This window comes from Diplotaxodon limnothrissa, linkage group LG18 (assembly GCF_057381915.1).
Source record: "Diplotaxodon limnothrissa isolate DT_005_m linkage group LG18, D_limnothrissa_male_GT1.1, whole genome shotgun sequence".
Taxonomy (NCBI): domain Eukaryota; kingdom Metazoa; phylum Chordata; class Actinopteri; order Cichliformes; family Cichlidae; genus Diplotaxodon; species Diplotaxodon limnothrissa.
In genome coordinates, this window is record NC_140613.1 from 8,562,364 (window position 1) to 8,582,988 (window position 20,625).

Here is a 20,625-nt window from a genome sequence, read left to right on the forward strand (position 1 = left end):
AGGATACAAGAGGTGATCGAAGAATAACCACACTGATCCGGCCGGGTGAAGTCAAACGATGATTTTAATACACGCGTGGGAAGAACACTCTGTACGCAGACAGCAAGTGGTCTTCAACTTAATTAAAGCATACACAGATTTTTATAGCATCAGGGTTTGATTTACTGACGCCCCTTCATGCGTCACAGACAGGATATATACACACGTCAAATCAAAACCACAACGACTTTTAACACAGAACATCATCTTCTATTTTCATGGCTGGCCCTTCCTGTCTACCTTTCAGTTCTTGTCTTGTTCCTCTTTCATGCCGAGACAACAAGAAACGGTTCCTCTTTTACCGAGACACTTTCGCAGTTAGCACCAGACATGACTAACCTCTCCTCTAAATAAATCTAACTAAAAGTGTGTGTGTTGACCTCACTCAGCCTCTATGTCACCTCTCGCACTTCTGACCTTTTTACCAGACCAGAGGCTCACTGAGACTATGTGTATGTCTTCTACTAAATAAATGTTCTAATCAAAAACCTCTAATGAAACCTTAATATAAAATAACCTAATATAAGTGTTTTGTAAGCATGTATTGCAATCCCTTCTATGTTCTAGTTTTCCCTCAGCATGGATCATCTAGACACTCTCACTAGTGAAGCTTTAGACCATTAATGAACCTGAACATCAACTCAAATAAGCACAGATATGCATTGTGTATAAAATAGTTATAACTGCACCTGGAATACAAGATTAATCTGATAACTTGTATGCATAAACATCTTAAGGCCATCTTAAAGCTATCTGTTACATTGTTAAAGCAATGATCGTCTTAGCCTGCTGCTCAAAATAACTTTCTGCTTTCACTTCTGCAAACTCTCTGCAACTTCCTGTCAGCCTGCAACTTAGTCTTTCTGAAAGACACACACTGTTCAACCTCTGAATGCAATATAAACTACAGATTATATTATTAATGCAATGGTGATGATGATAATTCTTTAACAATAGCAGTAAAATAATTTCCCTGCTCCACAGTTCATACATTAATGCTGAACTGTCAGGAGACAAGCCAGGGGAAAGGAGGGGGGCAGAGATACTGAGACCAAATGATGGACATGAGGGAGTTAAATATTCACAGAAAGTTGCTTCTGTATGAGAACTTTCAGTTTGTTATTTTATCAAAAACAACCCTTAAGTAGAATCATTTCAGTACATCTGTGAAAGGTCTCTTAGTCATTTCTTACAGTAGCTTTAGATAGAGTCACTAAGTTTAAAAAAAAATAGTTGTGAAACTTTGTTTTAGCGTGCTTGACATAGTTGTTTGGTTGTCTGAACTCCCAGCTGTGGGTGAGCTTGCTACAATATAGTTAGCAAGACCACCGGAAGGCAAGATGAGGCTGAGTGACTTGTGTATTCTGTCAGAAAAGAGACAAACCTGTGAGCATCCTGATAATAATTTTTCATACTTTATTGTGAAACCCTAACCTCTGGGGGACCTGGCATCGTTTTCCCACAGTACACTGTGACATCCTTGGGATTAAATAAATGTTGCAGTAAATGAGCAAAATCCCCCCAAATTCAGAAAAAAATAATTTTAAAGTGAATAAAAATGAGCTCAGAGGCAGAACTTTCAATAAAATTATACAAGAGTGAGAGTTTGATTATAATATTGCCTCCTTGTTTCCCCTGATACAGACTTCTCTCCTGCGGTGACTTTCTCCGGTTTGTCGGCTCAGTTTTGTGGTTTTGGTTCATTTTTTCTTCCAGTTTTACTTCTGATGCAAACACCTAACAGGAGCAGGTGTGACAAGTCTATGTCTCAGTTGCCCCAATGCAATAGGATAGACAGTTTAATAGACAGGAAATGCAATATAAAGGAGTCAAATTTATTTTGCATTTCCCCCTAGGTTTTGTAACTAGCAGTCATAATATAAGAACAGACTCTTCTTCCTTATTTGTCTTAGGTTAGAAGGACCCTAACATTACTGCTAATAAAATAAAATGTGATATGATATCCAGTTCCAAGCTATGGAAGAAGTTGCGAAGGAAAAGGCATTAAGCATTATAACTTGTTGCACTGCTGACCCATTGACCTCCATAGTCCAGTGGGAATGTAGTGCTGTATTAATCAGTGTTGGAACTGAAACTGCAGAAATGATCCAGCGAAACAGAAGAAAGTGCCCACATGAAGAAATCCCCTCATTAAAAGCAGGCAAGAGCGTAATCAAACATCACTCTTGCATAATGTGATTGAACGCTCTGCCTTTGAGCTCATCTTGCCATTCACTTTTTTTTTTTTTAGATTGACTTTTAATTTATTTCTTTTTGTTCAGTTCTTGTGGGATTTCATTGAATTATCATGACACGGATTTAATCACATAAACATCTTTTTATTCATTGCTTTATTTAAACTGCAGTCCAAAAGCAACAATTTTCACTGTCTATACTGTCAAGCAGAGAAAAACAGAAACGGGAATGTGCTGCTTCTACATTTCACTTGAGGCACTTTTCCACTTTGTTTCACCATAAGTTGTATTTTTATGAGAGAAATTCAATTATGTTATGCGCCAATTAGCGTTTAACTAGCTAGACAGTTATATTAAGCACAAGCTTAAAATGTGAAATGATCTTAATGCATTTCTACATTTGCCCATGACTTTCTCTTGTAACAAAAAAAACAGTGTTATACACATTGTGCTTCAGAAATGTCTTAACAGACTAAATAGCAGTAGGACAGAGCAGTACATTCCCACAGAAGTAAAATTAAATAGCATCTCAGAACGACTTCAAACATTAAGCACAAACTCTGAAATGCATATTGCGTGACGTCTCCAAAAATATGAAGATTGGTTCCCTCCATCTTGAAAGGATTATATGACAACAGAACAAATTAGACACTTTATATTTACGTGCTACACAATGATTAACCTTCAGCCTATGAAAGAAGGATTAATAGGGGTAGTTTGTTTGGTTGGTTGCGATTAAAAAAATAAACTCTGTAAGGAGAAAAAACAGCTGAGTCATACTAAACTGTGTTGTATGATTGACAAAAGTGTTAAAACTGCGTAGACTAACAGGTATGTGGAACTAGGTCAGGTCTTTCCAGCCGCGTCTCCACCGCATCGCACACTTACTATTTGCTCTATTTTTAAAATAGAGAGGATGGCTATGATATTTTAAGATGTCTTTATTCCATTCAGCTTTACGGCACCATGTTTGCAGCGTAGTTAGCCCTCATATGCTTTACAGCGTAGAATAATAAAAAGAGGCCTGCAGCATAAATACTCAGTTTAAGATTTTGCAGGCACATTTCCTTACCTGAAAGTTGTGTATACGCTCTCAGTCCATCTATAAATTTATTTATTTGTGATGTGGCTTCCTTCCTTCCTTTCCATAAAAGCATATGAGCAGACATCAGACAGCTATCATCTGCCTCGGTGCAATTTAACAAGGTAATGGCTCTCTGGTGATTTACAAACCATAGTGGACAGGAAGGGCTTGTGCCTTTTGGGAGGGTGTGTAGTAGGAAGACTTTAACTGTGGTGAATTTGACTGTAACTTGTACATCATTTAATTATAAACGCATACTAAGCACTTTTAAAGTTTACAGTGTTAAGCAATCTTAAGTGAAACGAGCACAGAATTATTGAAATTGATTGCATGAGCTCCCCACTCAGCCTCTCACAGATGGAGACAAACTGACAATGAGTGCTCACAACACAGCGCGAGGCGGTACTCCAAATGCAGCGCATGAGATGTTTTTTTGACATTTTCTGAAAAACTATTGATCCACATCACATCAGTCAGAGTTTTCCTGGTGTCTTGGAAGGCTCTCTCGAGAATGTATTAACAACAACCATCACAGGACCGAAAGACTGCAGGAGATGCTTTTGAAATCCAGCACTTGAAAGATGGCTTTTTATACAGTTTCTCTCTGTATTATTTGAACTCTTATTTTTCCGCGTGTCCTTAAAATAATCAGCTATACTGGCAGATAAGCACGAGGAGAAGAAAGAGAAAGGCACACAGGGAATTCAAAGTCAAATATACAGTCATATTTTTCAGGTTAATGAAGTAAATATATGAAGAAATTCACTGTGTGATTCGAAAATTGGCCTTTTGCCACTCACCCTCAGAAATAAAATTAAGTTGAATAAATCACACATAAAGCAGTGCAGGCATACATATGCTGCTACTGTATTTGTTTATTTTTTATCTTTTCTTTTCCTTGGATTATTTTTTTTCTCCCTTATTTTTAAATCAATAAAGTGACATTTTGCCACTTACGACCTTCCTCAGCTTGCACTGAACCCTGATTCATAGAATTATAAATAAAAAGCTGAAACTGAGAGTTGTGACTGTGAACATCTCATCTTTATAATGTAATATTTCACCAACACATCATTAGTGCAAGTGTGTTTTTCCTTTTGTTCTTCTACAGTTTAATGCCTACCTTCACTATAAAAGAGCAGAGCCCCCCTTTAAGGAATTGTTTGGCATTTATGTAAATAGGGTCCTCACTTATTTGATGATTAGAGGATCTGTTCTAGAATACTAAAAATGAAGCCAGCAGCTGGTTATTGTAGCGTAGAAAAAAGACAATCACTTCAGACTTTGCTTTGCTCAAAGTAAAAGAAATAATGCCTCTAAAACCTCATATAAAAATTGTTTTATATTATGTTCTTGTCATTCTCAAAATCACTCTGAAGTCATTGTCTTAGTCATACCAGAGTAAAAATAGAACCTTATAACTCGGAAAAAGTGTTGGCTGTCTGGTAATTATATTGAACTTTTCTTGCAAGTAGCTGTAGTGACTGCCTGGTTGCCCAGAGGTTGAGCGTGCAGCATCGTCTGCCTCTAGGCAACAACTTTTAATCACAAGGTGATTGCACGGGTCGAGCAGCCTGTATCCAAGCAGCCGTGGTCTCACCCAGACTGACCGTCATCGCTCGCAGACAGATTGCCGAGGGTTTGCAAATAACTGCAAACTAATTTATAAATGCAGACACATTGCCAAGATGTTGCAGTCAATTTGAGTCTGCACCAATCAGCACAACTTCTCTTGTAGATCTAAGTGTTTGCCAACAGGCTTTATTCTGGTTATAGTCTTTTGTAAAGGCAGGGCTGCTGAGCAGTTCTGTATTTTGCAGTTAGATTGCTTTTCTGCAGCGTTGATGTTATTATTTGTGCAGGAATTTCAGAATTTCTTCTTCGAATATACATTTTTATGAATTACAGCAGACTGACAGACTCCATCTAGTTGCCATTTTATCACTTAATGCACCAAAGTGACTTTGAGGACGTCAACAGAGTGCAAGTTGTCGCTGACATGGTCACCCATTTTTGAAGCAACACTTTTCAAAATCAATGAGACTGCAAGTTCATTGTGCACAGTTGTAGTAATTTTAGTTGTTTCACGATCTGCAAACTCTGTTTTCCCTAGTGTGACTGTAGCATTGTTCATCTTTGGACAAAACTTGTAACAGGTTTGTCTAGTGGTGAAATGTTGTCTCTTTACAGGCTGCAGATTCAAATACATCAGTGAGACATTAGTTTGGGACCATTATTTACAAATTAACATGGTGCGTTGTTGTTGTAGTTGGTTGTGAATATAGCAAATGAAACCTTAATCCCTGCAGGAAAGAGTTTACTGAGGTCAGAGAACACGTGAGCATTACAGTTGGTTTCCCCATAGACTTTGACAACTTCACTTCACAGGAAACCTCGTCAAGGGTAAATCTATGGTATTGATGTTTTTGAAGGCATGCAAAAAAGCCTGTATCCAAAACCTTTTCCTTAGTAATAACAAACCATGTGAGGAATTCTCACCCTTATAAAAAGAAGATAAAAAGAAAAAACTGTATCAACTAGCTGTCCAGTCAAAACACTGTGGGACATAAATGGACATCAGGGGAAAATAATCTCACTTTACTTTGCATGAATCTGATCTTTTGACTTAGAAAATTGAGCAAGTTAACGATAGCATGCAGACATTCAAAAGCAGCAGGCTGACAGTGACAGCTATTATGATAATGATCGTCTTGACTTTTTTTTTTTCTATAAAGGTGAAGAAAGTTGAGAAAATATTCTGTGCTTTATTGTTATACTTCATTCTGATGTGCTTCCTTTTTAATCCTTTTGGACCGGGCTCCCAGCTGAAGCCATGGCTTCGCTAGGGTCTTAGGATGTGTCATCGGTCAGTGTTATTTGCAAGAAATCCCCAGTGGACATTTTTCACTTCTGTAAAAACTACATGGGAGGATTTCGTTGGCATGTTGCTTGAAGCTGCTACACCGTTGGGAACATTTCTCTCAAGTTTCAACTGGAACTAATGCCTCCTTGCTTCAGTTTGCACCACCTTGGGCAAAGTTTAGTTCATCTGCCTCAGCTTGCTTCTTTCCATTGATTTTGCATACATTCATGCCGCTGCCTCTAAATTACTATTTTTGAAATCTTAAAGTAGGGTGAGAAGGACAAGTGAATTTAGAGGCAGCAAAAGGCAGTGGGAAGGATGGCAAAGTAGATAAAACAGACAGGGATGTGCGTTTATCAAGCGTTTCGTAGTTGGCGCACTGATCCAGGTTCAATTGACTCTCTCAGATCAGTGGGGACGGCTTGATCAAGGGAAGCCTGTGGTCACTGAACCCAGATCAGCTGTTGTTAGGATGGATAATTAGGGAGCTGGAAAGAATATTCAGAAACAGATGGTAGGATGGGTGAGACGTGTGGGAGAAAGACAGAGAGAGAAGAAAGAATGGAGGCTGTCTCTTTCGATGAGAGTGTGAGCTAAATGCATGAAATGTAAAACAAAATGGGAAAATGAGAGAGTGATGGAGAGGAAGATGGGGGATGGACAGGAGAAGTGGAAAGAGAAGAACAAGGCAGGGTTGGAGAAAGAATGGATTGATGACAAGAACAATTGTGACAGACGTAGGAGGGAGGGGTGAAATGCTGATTCGGTTTGAACCGAAGAGGAGGATAAGGACACGGAGAAGCCGGGTGGAAGACAGACGCAGACATATAAAAACTATATATGAAAAAAAATATTAGTCTGTAACTTACGTACTTTTTTTCAACAACACGGGTTTCTCTCCTGTTGTGCCAAAAAAGCAATTTTGAATATGAAAGAGTTCTCAGCATAGTGGAAACTTGGCTGGAAAGGCATAAAGAGGCAGATGAAAAAAAAAAAAATACATGGATTTGCACTCGGTATGTGTTGCGAGAGAAACCCCACTACCAGCCCACCCCACCTGAATGTTTGAAGTTGAAAGAGCATGAGGAAGATTGAGGGAGGAGGAAGAGGAGGAGGTGCAGGAGGAAGATGAGTAGGCGAAAATAGCTACTGTGACCAGATCAACAGTTAGACCTTTGGGGAGTATCAACTCTCGAGTTTGAGCGGCAGACAAGAACCAACGTCTGGCCAAAGAACTACAAACACACACACATAAGCACAAGATGAAAAGACACCATCAGCACGGATGTAAAAAATATGTGTACACTGATAAACACATCTTGTAGTTGGTATGTAAGAGCGCACAAAGGCTAAATCTATCCGCCCGATACCATTTAGAAACCACTTACACTTCCCAACCACTTGTTTAGGCTGGTAGCACAAGGGTTTCTTGATCCTGTATATAGCTATTCAGTAATAAATTGTGAGGAAGTTTTACACAGTAATGTGCATTTCCTTGTGAATACAGTCAAATACTACGAATGCTACAGACACATGTGAGGAAAAAGTAGAACAACATACTTTTACAGTATGCAGCCTCTCTTTTCTTTGACTAAAGAATCAAACAGACAGAAATTTTTAAATTCAAGTGAATAATCTAGAATTGATTGCTACTGATTGCATTTAGGCTTTAAACATTGTTGATTAGTCACTATTACTGCGAGCGATTTAGTGATAAATCCCATCAGGCCGCCGTTTCATTCAAGAGCATTACTATAACTGTATGGTGCAAGGAGCAGGGTAATTGGGACAGAGCTGATATCGTGTCACCGTTGTTCACAGTGACACCTTGGCAAGGACACAAATGATACTTTCCGGTAGTAAACTGTTTATGGAGTTTGCAGTAGAAAAACTAAAACAACAATATAGTTGCAACTAAAAAGCAGATAATATGATACTTGCTTGCTAGATTTTAATCACTGAAGTGCTTTTATTAGAGATGGCGGTAGTTCTACTGTAATAATACTTGGTGTGAGTCCTGCACTGTGATTAATGTGGAAATTTCTTACTCTTTAGTGCCAATGTGTGTGTGTTTCCATTGCACCTCTGGACAAAGTGTGGCTAAAGCATGAAATCCCTTTGTGAATGCTTGTAATTGTCTGTAGCTGTTAGTAACTGATACAGAATTAAGATTTAATTATGCACTTTGGTTATTGATTTTTGTTCCTGTTTATCATATTGTGTTTCCTCCCTGAGATTTGTGAAGCTTTAGAATGAAAGGTGAAATACCTGATGGAGCGCAGAACAAAAAGTGACACAGTATGCAGTGTTAAACAAGTAAAGTGCATCTGCACAGGATCAGAATATACTGTGTATTAATCATAAATGTTACGTGCTGTCATGTTTTCAATATGAGATTTTAATACAAAAATGTTAAATGATTCTACCCAGGAATGGAAAAGAGGCTGGCAAGAACAGACTTCTACATGGTAGCATGTTCTCCTTCTGAAACACTTAATTATTTCAGCTTTATTACTGAGAATTCATGGTTATTGTCTGGTTAGCAGATGGCTCTCTGTGCTGTGAAACCTGTGAGCTGCAGCTGAAGCTGCTATGCTGAAGAACCCAGTCAGAGGCACAAAAAGCAACTGTAACAAATTCAAAAGGAGCCTTTGTTACAAATTGGAACAAAATACTGCGCAACAGTCTCTGAATTCAACCAGAATTAAAAGGGAAATCAACAGCTGTATATTTCGTCACTTCTAAAAATGCATCTTTAACTTTAGCTTCCGAATACTGGTGCATGCAGCAAAATGTTAAGCTTGAAGACTGCATGCTCCTGGGAGACATAGATAATAAAGGGAATACTTTATTCATTTGGTGGCAACTGAAGCCAAAGATGCACAAAAGAAATACCAGCTGGACTTGTTGATTATTTTATTTTACAATAGACTATATAGAAAGATGGACATTGCTTCCAGGACCTATTGGTTTATGAAACCCTGTTTTGAAGCCTTAGCTTGACTGTCCCTCTTTTGCATTTTTAAAATCCTGACGCAACGTGTGAGTGAGAAACCAAGGACCCTAACATGGTAGTGGCTTGCCCATCACAAAGAAGCTTCTTCCTAAATCAAACACTGTTTTATCATCTGTTTTACTTCAAATTGAACAATACGTTTTTAAAATGAAGCTGGTGTTGTTTTCAATAAGGCTAATGATTGACTTCATAAACTGATAAGGGAAGCTTTTACTGTGGCCCTAAATCAAGTGATGGCCTTTTTTAAAATAGAATTAAGCATTTTTTGCAGGCAGTGGATTTGCCACCTTCTGACCATTTATCAGAATGTAGGTTTGAGGCGCTTCTAAATTAGCTTCATTTTTCAGACCGAGAGGCTACGTCCATCATTGATATGCAGTGTATTTTTTTTTTTTGCCCTTTTGGCCTCCTGACAGGCTGCTAATGCCAGGCTATGTTTCTGTCATATATCCATACCACTGAGAACGTTAACATCTTAATCTTTGCAAATAGTGCAGAGTTTTGGATATTCTGCTTTCTAAACATTCGGATTCAGCAGAGGAGACTAGAGCACTGCCTTCCTTTGGTTCAGAAAGTTTGAAAAAATGTCTGTGTGTGTTTAAAGTTGTGAAGTCTAATCTTAGATGTTCAGAGTTTCATGTCTGTCCAAGCTTTGGATGTGTTCCAAATGTCAGCCACCTAACAAGTTCTGTGAGAAAATGAGCAGGGGCCTGTTCTTCGTACCGTGCTAAGTGAGTTAGCTGGATGAGATTGTTGACGATTTCGCGTGATCCTGGATCGTTCGGTTCCCCGAAGCCCATCCGGGACTTGCTGTCATAGCAACAGAGCCGTAAGCGTAAACCTGCTGGGGAGCAGGATTACTTTATGTAAACAGGATTAGATCGCGGCCACGCAGGTATGCCCGTGTCATTCATACGAAAGCAACAGCGATATTCCACCACTGTTTCACCATAAATAAATAACATCAATGTAACTAAAGACAATGCAGCACCTGATCCATTTATTGATTTCACACAGGTCATTTCCTAAAAAAGGGAAATGTACTATTAACATTCTATTACATGTATGTGATTATTACAGATTTAATTCATATTTCAGAGTAGCAATTGTAAATTACTTCGTGTAATCAAGATGAGAGACCACGGCTATAAAAGCGAAGGTGGATTTGGGAAGTCTGTCGCAGCCATGTCCTGTCCGTATACGCGAGCCACCCATTGCGGAAGGTGCAAGATTGATAAGGAGAGTCCTCAGAATCCAGCGTATATTGCGGGACAGACAGGATCCTTTAGCTCAGCGCGACAGTGTGCTCATAGAGAGATATCGATTTTCCCGTGAGGGTATTATTTACTTAACCAACTTGTTGACGAGGGGGTGCAGGACCACCACCTGTCTTTTGTTGCTCTGCCCTTTTCTTGGTTGCTGTTATAAACAAACAGATTATTCCAGGGTCTCTTTCCAAGAGACTAAAAGCAATATAAGTGATAAATATTACCATTCTGTAGGATATTCTTATATTTCACTTTTACCTGTTCCCATGTTCTAGTGGGTCCTGTCGTGGCTCTAATGTGAAAGAGGATAAAATATAACATATTATAATATAATGTAATATAATATTGGATAATATAGTGTAATATAATAAATCTACCCTACCGCCTACTGGTGTTGGCCAGAGGGGCCGATGGCGCGATATGGCAGCCTGGCTTCTGTCAGTCTGCCCCAGGGCAGCTGTGGCTACAACTGTAGCTGCCTCCACCAGTGTGTGAATGTGAGAGTGACTGAATAGTGGCATTGTAAAGCGCTTTGGGTGCCTTGAAAAGCGCTATATCAATCCACTCCATTATTATTGTTATTATTAAATTACTTACGAGTTTAATTTGTCAGCAACTTCCTGCCAGCCCTCGCTCCTTGCTTTTGCAGCCTTTGCAGTGTTCCCTTGCGTTCTGATTAAACTCTGAAACTCCTGAAATCCCTCACTCAAGAGTTCTTGCTCTGCTGCCGAAAAATACCGAGCCGAGCGCGCTCCGTCGACATTTTCGCCGACCAATCAGAGGGTTGCCGATCAATGTTTCTACTATCGATGCGTAGCCCCTTTTACGACACCCAGTGATGTCACATTACTGCGTCCAGCTGTACTAATCGTCAACAGCAGGTGTGTTCGGGGAACCGGATTAGCGCGCTCACGGTTAGCGCGATGGTTTGGTCTTGGATGTTTCATTTGATCTTGGATGTAGTAAGCGACGTACGAAGCACAGGGCCCAGGCCTTCACTTCTGAGCTATATTCCTCTACCATAAAGCAGCCACACTCATATATAACGTTTGCGCCAATCCAGTTTATCTCAAAACTAAGAAATTCATTATATCGAAGGAACAACAACCAAACATCAGTGTGTGACCTATTGACAGACTATTTATGTTGCCCACATCAGCAAGGCACAGCACATGTACAATTTTCAGGTGCTTCTGGATCGATACGTCCCCGTAACTAGATATCATATCGTTTTCGAAAATCCATCACACCTGTACTGGCAAGAAATATACATCGTTTATAATGAAAGAAGAAATAACCCCCCAAAAGAGAGAGAGAGAGAGAGTAAGAGCCTGGAATGATTAGAAATGGGTGAGATGTAAGAGAGAAAGACGAAGAACAAGATGTGGGGGTGGGGGGGATGAGTAGAGATGAGGGGGAAGAGAATTAAGGAGACTGATAGTTGAGCACAAGGTCCAGGGGGCATGGATAAGTGTTTGTGTGTGTCTGTGTGTGCGAGAGTGAGTGACCGTATGCCTCACACACACCTACACACACACACCCACACAGAGAGGGTAGCTCATGAAGACAAATGTAGTGACCTTGCTTAGTGATAAGGCATGAAGATAAAGTAGTGTTGGATGAAATAACGGAAAAAAAATGCCAAGAGAAACAAAAGTGTGTGTGTCTGTGTGTGCGCATGTGTGCATGTTTGTGGGAGTGTGCAAGACAAAGATGGGAGAATAGACAGATGGAGTGATGAAGAGAAAGGGTGACAATAGTGAGACAGAAAGAATGACAAAAGGGTGATGAGACAAGCAGCCACAGATGTGGCTCAATACCGAGAACGCCAGATAAACAATAAGAAAAGAAAACAGAGGCAAGACAATATGAAACATGACACACATGTTTGGACTGACCTACCTAATGCTCTCTCTTCAAGATTTCCAAGATCAAATAGCTTCTTACCCCCTGAAACTCTTGTTTTTGCTGACCACTTGTAGTTTCTGCAGGGTTTCACCTAATACACTGAAATCACTGATAAGTGTGATTTGTTAGAGGTGCAAGATCAACAGGAAGAGGTGAACAGTGTTGCCAAGTTAGCTGTTTTCTTCCTAGATTGTGACTTTCAATACCTTTGCTCTTTTGTGAACAAGTTATAGTGACAAAAGTATTCTACTTGGGCTGGTATTTGAGGAGAGGAGAACTATATTTTTTAAAATAAGGTGGTCAACCAAAGAGCCAGACAGATGTGTAAATAAGCTGTACATGTACCTACCTCCTGTCCACAAGTTTTTCATTTTGAACTTTAGCTTGACCATTTAAATTCAATTATTCTTTCTCAAAGAACACATTTTAGCAGAGTGGGTAAACTGTTTTTGGATTCTTCCATGACTCTTCCACGACAGCTCAAATATATATATATTTTTAAGTTACAGGTGAATAATCTGAAGCAATTAAAACACTTTATAAAATTATAATAACTTAAGCTAAAGCTAGCTAACTTGAATTTTTGACCTGAATCAGCCACGAAAAGTTCTTCTGCAGGCAGTCGTGTGACCTGCCAGGAGGTCCCTCCAAAGCAAGCCTTGACTCTTAGCAAACATCTTGGTCGGAGAGCAGTGTGATTATATGGTCAGTTATTTTGACTACGCTTTATAAATGAGTGGGGTGGGTGCAGTAACATGAATTTTAATGGTCTCTAGAATATTAAAAACTCGCACATAATTAGCAGTAATAGTAAACACTGCTTAAAAAGTTTGTCTCAAAATGAGATTTAAAGATTCATTTTGGGTAGAGAAAATCAAGAGAAAATACTAATTAGGCACACTTACATCTTTACTATGATAACAAGTAGATATCTCTCTCGACACCCATTTGAGGCTGTTGAACCTCTGCTGTCCAATTTTGTATTTTATTGAATGTCTTTTCATGTGAAAGCACACATCCACTACTCTTTCTATTGCTGGATCTTGGACTCAGCCAGGGTAGCCCATTGTCACTGATTCTATTCATGATTTTTTCATGACCAGAATTTATAGATGCAGCTGTGGAGGGTGTTAGCTGCCTTGGTCTCAGAATGTCATCTCTGCTTTTGCAGATGATGTGGTTCTGTTCAATTCCATTTTATTCATGTAGCACCAAATCACAACAACTGTTGCCTCAAGGTGCTTGTTACCCTCATCAAATGACCTCATACAGGGCAGTTTCCGGCCGAGCGTGAAGTAGCACCTGCGGAACAGGCTGAGATGATACACCATGCTCAGGTGGACTGGCAGACACTAGCAAGGCCACTATTCCTTTCTCCACCAATCCAGACACAAGAGCAGCTTTCAGCTCAGCCTTACGCAGAGCTGTGGAGACACAAATGCCATAAAATGCTGCCACCTCATGCAAATCCCTCTTCTTACAGGCGTCCAGCTGGACGCCTGTAAAAAGGTAGGTAGCCATTCAAAACCACAACAAAAAACTACCTGAGGCTAACAATAACAACAAAGAAGAACCATCTCCAACACGCAAATCAAAAACAGGTGGGAAATATGTGTGGCCACAGGTTAACCAATAAATAAAAATACCACCGACCCTCTCCCCAGACCTACCTACTAAAATCTTAGCCTAGTTAGCTTCTGGAGTGTACCAGGCTCGAGGCAACTTTAAAGGCTAAGCATCAAGTGCACAAAGTGTTAGATTTGTATTGTTGATTGTCATTTATGCTTAGAAATATTTACTTATATATGCTTAGAGTTTTGTAATTAGTTGTAGATTGGTAGAGGTTTTGATCCTTGATAGTCTGCAAACTTTGTGTGTATTAGACAGCACTTTGGGAGCATGAGAGGTCATACCGTGTCTTATTGTTTTATGGTAGGATTAACGTAGTTGCGTCTGTTCTAGTCTAAGTGCTCTTTGTTTAGATGAACTGCAGGACTTCCTCACCGTGTTATCTAGGATGAACCATCTAGGGGGAGGGGGAGGCTACCCTCTTCCTGACCAAGGATGTTTGACCCTTTGATCAGCAGTCCACACACACACACACACACACACACACACACACACACACACACACACACACACGGTACTCTTTGTGTGTATGTAGACGTCATATGTTAATGACCCTATGCATATTCATGTAACCTCAATAAAAGGATAGTGTACGGGAGAACGGACGAGAGCTACTGGGGTCAAGCGAAGGGACGGCGCTCTGTCCAGTCTCTCCCGTGCACGAGTACCATGAAGAAGTTTGCCTACTTGCGTCTTGCTTGCAGTGTAATTATATTGTCTTAACGTTCCAGCGAATAGGTTCAAGCTACAAACCTAACACAAAGCATCGACAAGCCTACCCCCGACAGGGAACTAAACATCACCCGCGATTACTCCAAAAATAAAAAAGGCAAAATAAAAAATGAGTGCCTGAAGGAGGAGCTGACGCTCAGCTAGACACTGTGCTAACCGGAGAGAGAGCGCAGCAGATACAATACAACCAAATAAGCCACTGGCAAACAACTCACTAATACTCAATTGCTCTTCCTTCCATTCATATCCCGGACGAGCCCCCACATTGTTACGTCCCCACAATGAAGGTCCAGGGGTGTGTGTGGGGACTGGTAACAAATTGGTACAGAATGAAAGGAAAACAGACAGAGGTGTTTAGTAAATAAAATAGTTTTTATTATAGATAAACTTAACATAAAGAGCCGGCAATGCCGTTTTACCAATAACACTAGAAAAAGAAAAAGGTCGCAACAACAAAGAACATAACAGCCACACTACTCACGTGAAGCAGCTACACTGCTTCCAAAACTCCACACTATAGGATCACCTTCGACACACAATGTGGGAACACCAGAGAAAAACCACCCTCTCACATCCAGTTCATCCCCAGTTTCTATGACCTCAGAGAGGTGTTTGCTAACTGGGCCCAGGTGGTAAATGAGGCCAATGAGCAGACGCTGTGTCCTGGGAAGAGAGAAGAGCAAGAGAGAGACAGAGGGGTGGAGCAAGAGAGGAAGAGGCGGAGAGAAAACACCACACCCACAGAAGGGCGGTTTCAGGAGGCCCAGCTAGGGCCGTAACAACCTCCTAGTCTGGTTCTCAGCTCCGACTTTGCGTTGGAATTGAGTTGCTGCCCAAGTGGAGTAGTATCTCTCATTCACAAGAGAGCGAAGGAGGGCGTGTGGTACTGGTAGACATAATGGTGCTGGATTGGTCTTTTGCGATGACGAAACAGCTGAGCGTGAAAGCTGAGCTGATTTACATTTCCATCTTCATCTAAGGCAACTAGTTGTGGTTAGTGACCAAAATCTCAGTCATTCATTCCCAAACCACTTCAACCACCAGTTGACTTCAAAGTGGGACGTTTTGGGCATGGCTAGCCTGGAGTAGGCTCTGGGGTAGACCCAGGACAAATGGATAGAATAGCTTAGATAGCTCAGTGTCTCACCAGAAGAGCTGAAGGAGGTGACTGGGAAGAGGGTAGACTGAGGCCCTCACAGCTAGAACTCGTAGAAGCAGTATATGATGGTTGGAAGAATGGATGGATCCTTCTAAGGATTGAGATCCTTATCTCGCTCTCCTCCTCTCTTATAATTATTCTGTCTGCACTGACTTTCCATTTTATTGTAGTTAAGCTAACATAGCTGTCCTAGTTTGAAACTGGGAGAAAACACAAAGAAGAACTTGCTAAAAAAACAAAAACTTTGAATGTGAAAACAAATCTGACTATTCACTGTACTTAAGCATGATGGCTTTTTCCAGGTGTCTGCTTTATCACAGCCTGCTTGTTTTGCGTTTAGCCATTATTTGCAGAGAGCCAGCTCTGCACAGAGAACAAAGCTGAAAAGTTTTTCTTGAGACAGAGAGATAGACAGATATACATCTAGATAGACAGACAGATAGGAAGGCAGGGAGACCGGCAGCAATCACAGAGCACAAACACTGCAGAGGTCAATGCTATCACGGAAACGAGCGGTTATTTCGTAGCATTTCATCATCATCATCTATCTCGGTCGCTTGCGCTCTCTCCCTCTTTCATGGCTGGATTTCTCATTGATGACAAAGCCATTTATGTCTCTCTTATTCCCCCTTCTCGCCTCCCTCCTCTTTATCCCCCCCATTCCCTTTCCTCTCCCTTCTGTTCCTCCTGGTCTCTCTCTAACTCTCCTCGCTATTTATGCTTCCTCTGTTTTATTTTTCAGCTTTTTTTTCCCTCTTGCACTTTTCCTCGTCTCTCATTCTCAATTTGCGTCTCCTTTCCATTCTCTCTTTGCTCTTTGTCTTCCTTTGCCTCGTTTGCACTTGCATCTCTATTTTTTACTCCTCTCGCACCTCATCTTCGTCACTCGTCCTTCTCCTCTCCGCCTTACATCATTTTTTCTTTCTCTAAACACCTCTCCCCCTCCCTCCTCCTTCTTCTCATTTTACCTTTCTCTTTCCCATGATTTAAATTCTGCGGATCATCTTTCTTACTTTCCTCTTTGCTTCTCACTCTGCCCTTCCCCTCCTTGCTCATCCTCCTTAGCGCACTTTCTTTCTCTCTTCCCACCTCCTGTTTTCCTCACTTCAGCTCCACCACCCCTTTCATTATTGTTTCTTTTCGTACTTTTTTCGAACTTGTGCATTTGCTGTTCCCCCTCATATATTCCTTACAAACATTTATCAGCCTTTTCTTTCCTTCATCTTCACCATTACCTTCTTAACTATTCATTTCTCTTCTCTCCCTATGTACCTTCCTTTCTAACTCATTCCCCTCCTTCTAACTCCCATTTTCTTGTTCTTTCAGTCTTTCTCCCTACTGTCTCACCTCTTGCACACCCTCCTCTCTATCACCATCCTCCCTGCTTCACTTTATTTTTTTTAACTGTCTGTGACGGTATTCTTTCTTCCCATACCTCTGTCACCTCCCTCCTTTTTTCATAATTTCTTTTATCGCATCCTTTTTCCTTTCCATTCTTGCCTCTTTCCTTTTCTCTGCTGTGTTTGATCATGCTCCACTCTCTTCTGTCTTCTTTCTTTTTTTAAAAAAATTTCTTTCTCTTTTATTTCATTAAAAAAAGAAACCCATATATAGCAGTCATTGGAAAAAAAAAACACTATTTCGCTCTCTAACTAAAGTTTAAAGGCAAAAATAACTGATAAATCAAACAAACACAGCTAATACAAGCTAAATCTCCTCAAACACTTCATAAAGTACATTTCTAATAATTGATATTCTCTTCCTCAGCGCTGAGAGACAACCGCATCCAGCTGTATCGCTCGACATCCACCGAGCTTTCCATCACCATCTCGGAGGTGCAGCTGTCTGACGAGGGAGAGTACACCTGCTCCATCTTCACCATGCCAGTCCGCACCGCCCGCGCCACCGTCACAGTGCTAGGTGGGTCACAAAAATATGTATAAAGCACACACTGTCAGTCACTCTTCATATTGTGGGAGAAATCTGTCATTTTGTATAGAAACTGCTTTACCTTTGATACTGTCAAACATATTTTTATATGAACTTATCCAGAAAGAAACCTGTGGATTTTTCATGTCTTAACTTGGTAAAGAGATAAAAGGACAAAAGTATAAAAGAAAGACGCTTTGCTAATTTTTTGATTTCAATAAAACCTTATTTGCTATAAGTCTAACCTTCCTGTCTCCTGTATGTCCTTGAAGGATCCCTAGGTTTTCATATTTTTCATATTTCTCTGTCTCTTGTAGGCTTTTCTAAAATATCTCTTTGTTCACACTCAGGGCTAATGGTCCACAATGGCATTCTTGTCTCCATTGTTCACCCTCAGCTTGCCTCTTTTGAGGCTGATTGACATTTGTACAAATCAGCTTGACTGCAGTCTGTCTTAATTTGTGACAAATTAAAATGGATTATTCAAAGCTTCTGACATATGCTATTATCACCCCACTCAGTTTTCAAGTTGTTTATTCCCACTTTCATGGGAAATACTACTACAGTTATTCCAAGCTGCATTCAGAGTGCACATTCAGAAAGTAAACGCAGGTGTTTTAAATTGCAGAAAAGTCCAACTTGACTTGTCGAGCTGTAAACAACTGGCTTCAATTCATCTTGATACATCGCCGTGGTATTTTGCTAGTGCGACCTACTCGCAGAGTTTACCCCCATGCTAAATGAAATTTTCCTTTGTTAATGTCAAACTTGCTTGCACTGGTACGCTAGCATTTTAATGCTGAATCTTCACAAAGTTTGGTGAATGATTGAATCAAATAGAATGTGTTTAATTTGTGCAGTAAAAGACAGAGAGATCCCCACCTTTAGTTCAGAGTATAGATGAAGTTGGAAAAGCACCTAAAACAACCATTTCCCATTAAGCTACCCAACTTCAAATCAAAAGGTCTACTCTGCCAATCTTCTGTGCCACTAAATAAAACAAGAAAACATATTTAAATATTTAACAGAACATCTGAATGCTAGTACTCAATAGTCTTCCATGTAATGGTTTCATACTGTTGCTTAAATCTGTGCATAAGGTTGTGGAGATATTATTGAGAGATATTATTGCCAATAAATCAAAGAATTAAAAACATCCAGATTTTCCAAAATTGAAATAAAGTTTAGGTCACCAAAAAGTGAAAAGTTATGCAAGTTTAACAGAACAGTTTGCACAATGATAAATGTGTTATCTTCCAGTTCCTACAGGTGTCCCAGTGTTTGCTGCTTTGTTTTTGCTTCTGTCCACTTCATCTCAAACCAGCTCAATGACTTTTAAGTCTGGTCTTCCATCATTTAAAGACTACCATCTAGTTCTTTTCTCCTAATGTTTTGGGTCATTACCTTGTTGTAGAATGAGCCCCGGATAAACCAATGTGTCTTCCGCTGCCTTTTTCCCACCATTTGGACAGCAGTATACAGTACTAAAAATACACCAGTGGGTGTCATAACAGTTTCTTTCAACATTGCCCTCATATGGACACAGGTTTAGGTAAGTAAGCTGGGGCATCTATAAGAACTGTTAATTTAGTTCCACAGCTACAAAGCATTAGATGAATAGGTTTGTAATCAGTGAAAGAAGTGTGTTTAATCGGAAATTGAACTTTTAAAACTTCTTTACCTTACTTTTCTACATTTTGGTATTTTTACATTGGAATTAAACTGCACATATTAGCCCCCCCCCCCAAAAAAAAAAAAGTCAAAATAAAAATAAAATTGAATACATTGGTGCAGTCTGAAGGGTAATGCAAGTGTAATGAATGCCTGCAGCCTTGAATAAATTGCCATCATCCCGTCAGTGGAGAGTAGGCTGTTTTATTGATTGGATATTGGCGTAATTGGCTTTGGACGCTCTTTCAGGTATTGACTTTTATTAGCTGAGTTTTTACTGGCTCTCTGTGTCAGCTTATTCTGTCTATATTTAATGATTTTACTTTGCATGCTTGGCAATAGTGGAATGCACCAACGCATAAACAAAATATAATTATTTTATACATGGAAAAAGCAACTGGCGGGATATTTCTGGGAGGCAATGATGGACAAATTCACAGCCAACACTTAAGGGCATCTAGTGCCACTTCTAAATTGGTGTGTAATGAATTTAAGTCATTATTTGTGCTGAAAACTCTCACATTAGTATGTATTCAATAAAGTGGACTTCCATTATTTCATTTTGCATTTCCTTCTAACATGGAGATAGAATTAATATTTACTGTAAGTTAATTTGTGATATTGATGAGATGCAATTTCCTCTCGCTTTTGATTCAGCACTTTATAATTTGCCAGCAAATTCCTGGCTGAAAAACCAAGCTGCAGAGGGTTTCGGCCTAATTCTCTTGGAGAATGCACTTAGTGGAAACAAGAGATTTACATTTAGGGTGGGGCATGATTGCTCTGTGATTGTTCTGTGGCTCAGCGGGCAAAGGCTTTTCCCCCATATTTGAAATTAGTCAATCAACAACACCAAAATGATGGATTCAATCACTATTGTTGAAACGTATCCCAAATGTTTTGTCAGTGCTACAATATTGAAAATAATAAAACCTAGTTCCCCTGGACAACATAAGCAGTGTGCTCAATAATGATTTTTTTTAATTCATATTGAAGCAAGCATGAGGGCGGGTCCGCTTGAGCTCTTAAGAGCCAAATTAACATGAGAATCATTTCTCAGTATTTACTTAAATTTTGCAGTAATTGTGTTTCAAGCATCTATTATTCTCTGTAATTGACGGCTGTGACACTG

At 39.9% G+C, this 20,625-nt stretch overlaps 1 protein-coding gene across 5 annotated transcripts in view; it reads left to right on the forward strand.

Annotated features, from left to right (window-relative positions):
- The window catches only part of cadm3 (cell adhesion molecule 3), a 121,160-nt gene that overhangs the window by 58,460 nt on the left and 42,075 nt on the right, over positions 1 to 20,625 (forward strand). For all 5 annotated transcript variants that reach the window (XM_085377752.1, XM_085377753.1, XM_085377754.1 and 2 more), the window contains one exon: positions 17,661 to 17,813. In XM_085377752.1, coding sequence (XP_085233878.1) covers positions 17,661 to 17,813 — 153 coding nt within the window. The remainder of the gene's footprint in view (positions 1 to 17,660; positions 17,814 to 20,625) is intronic.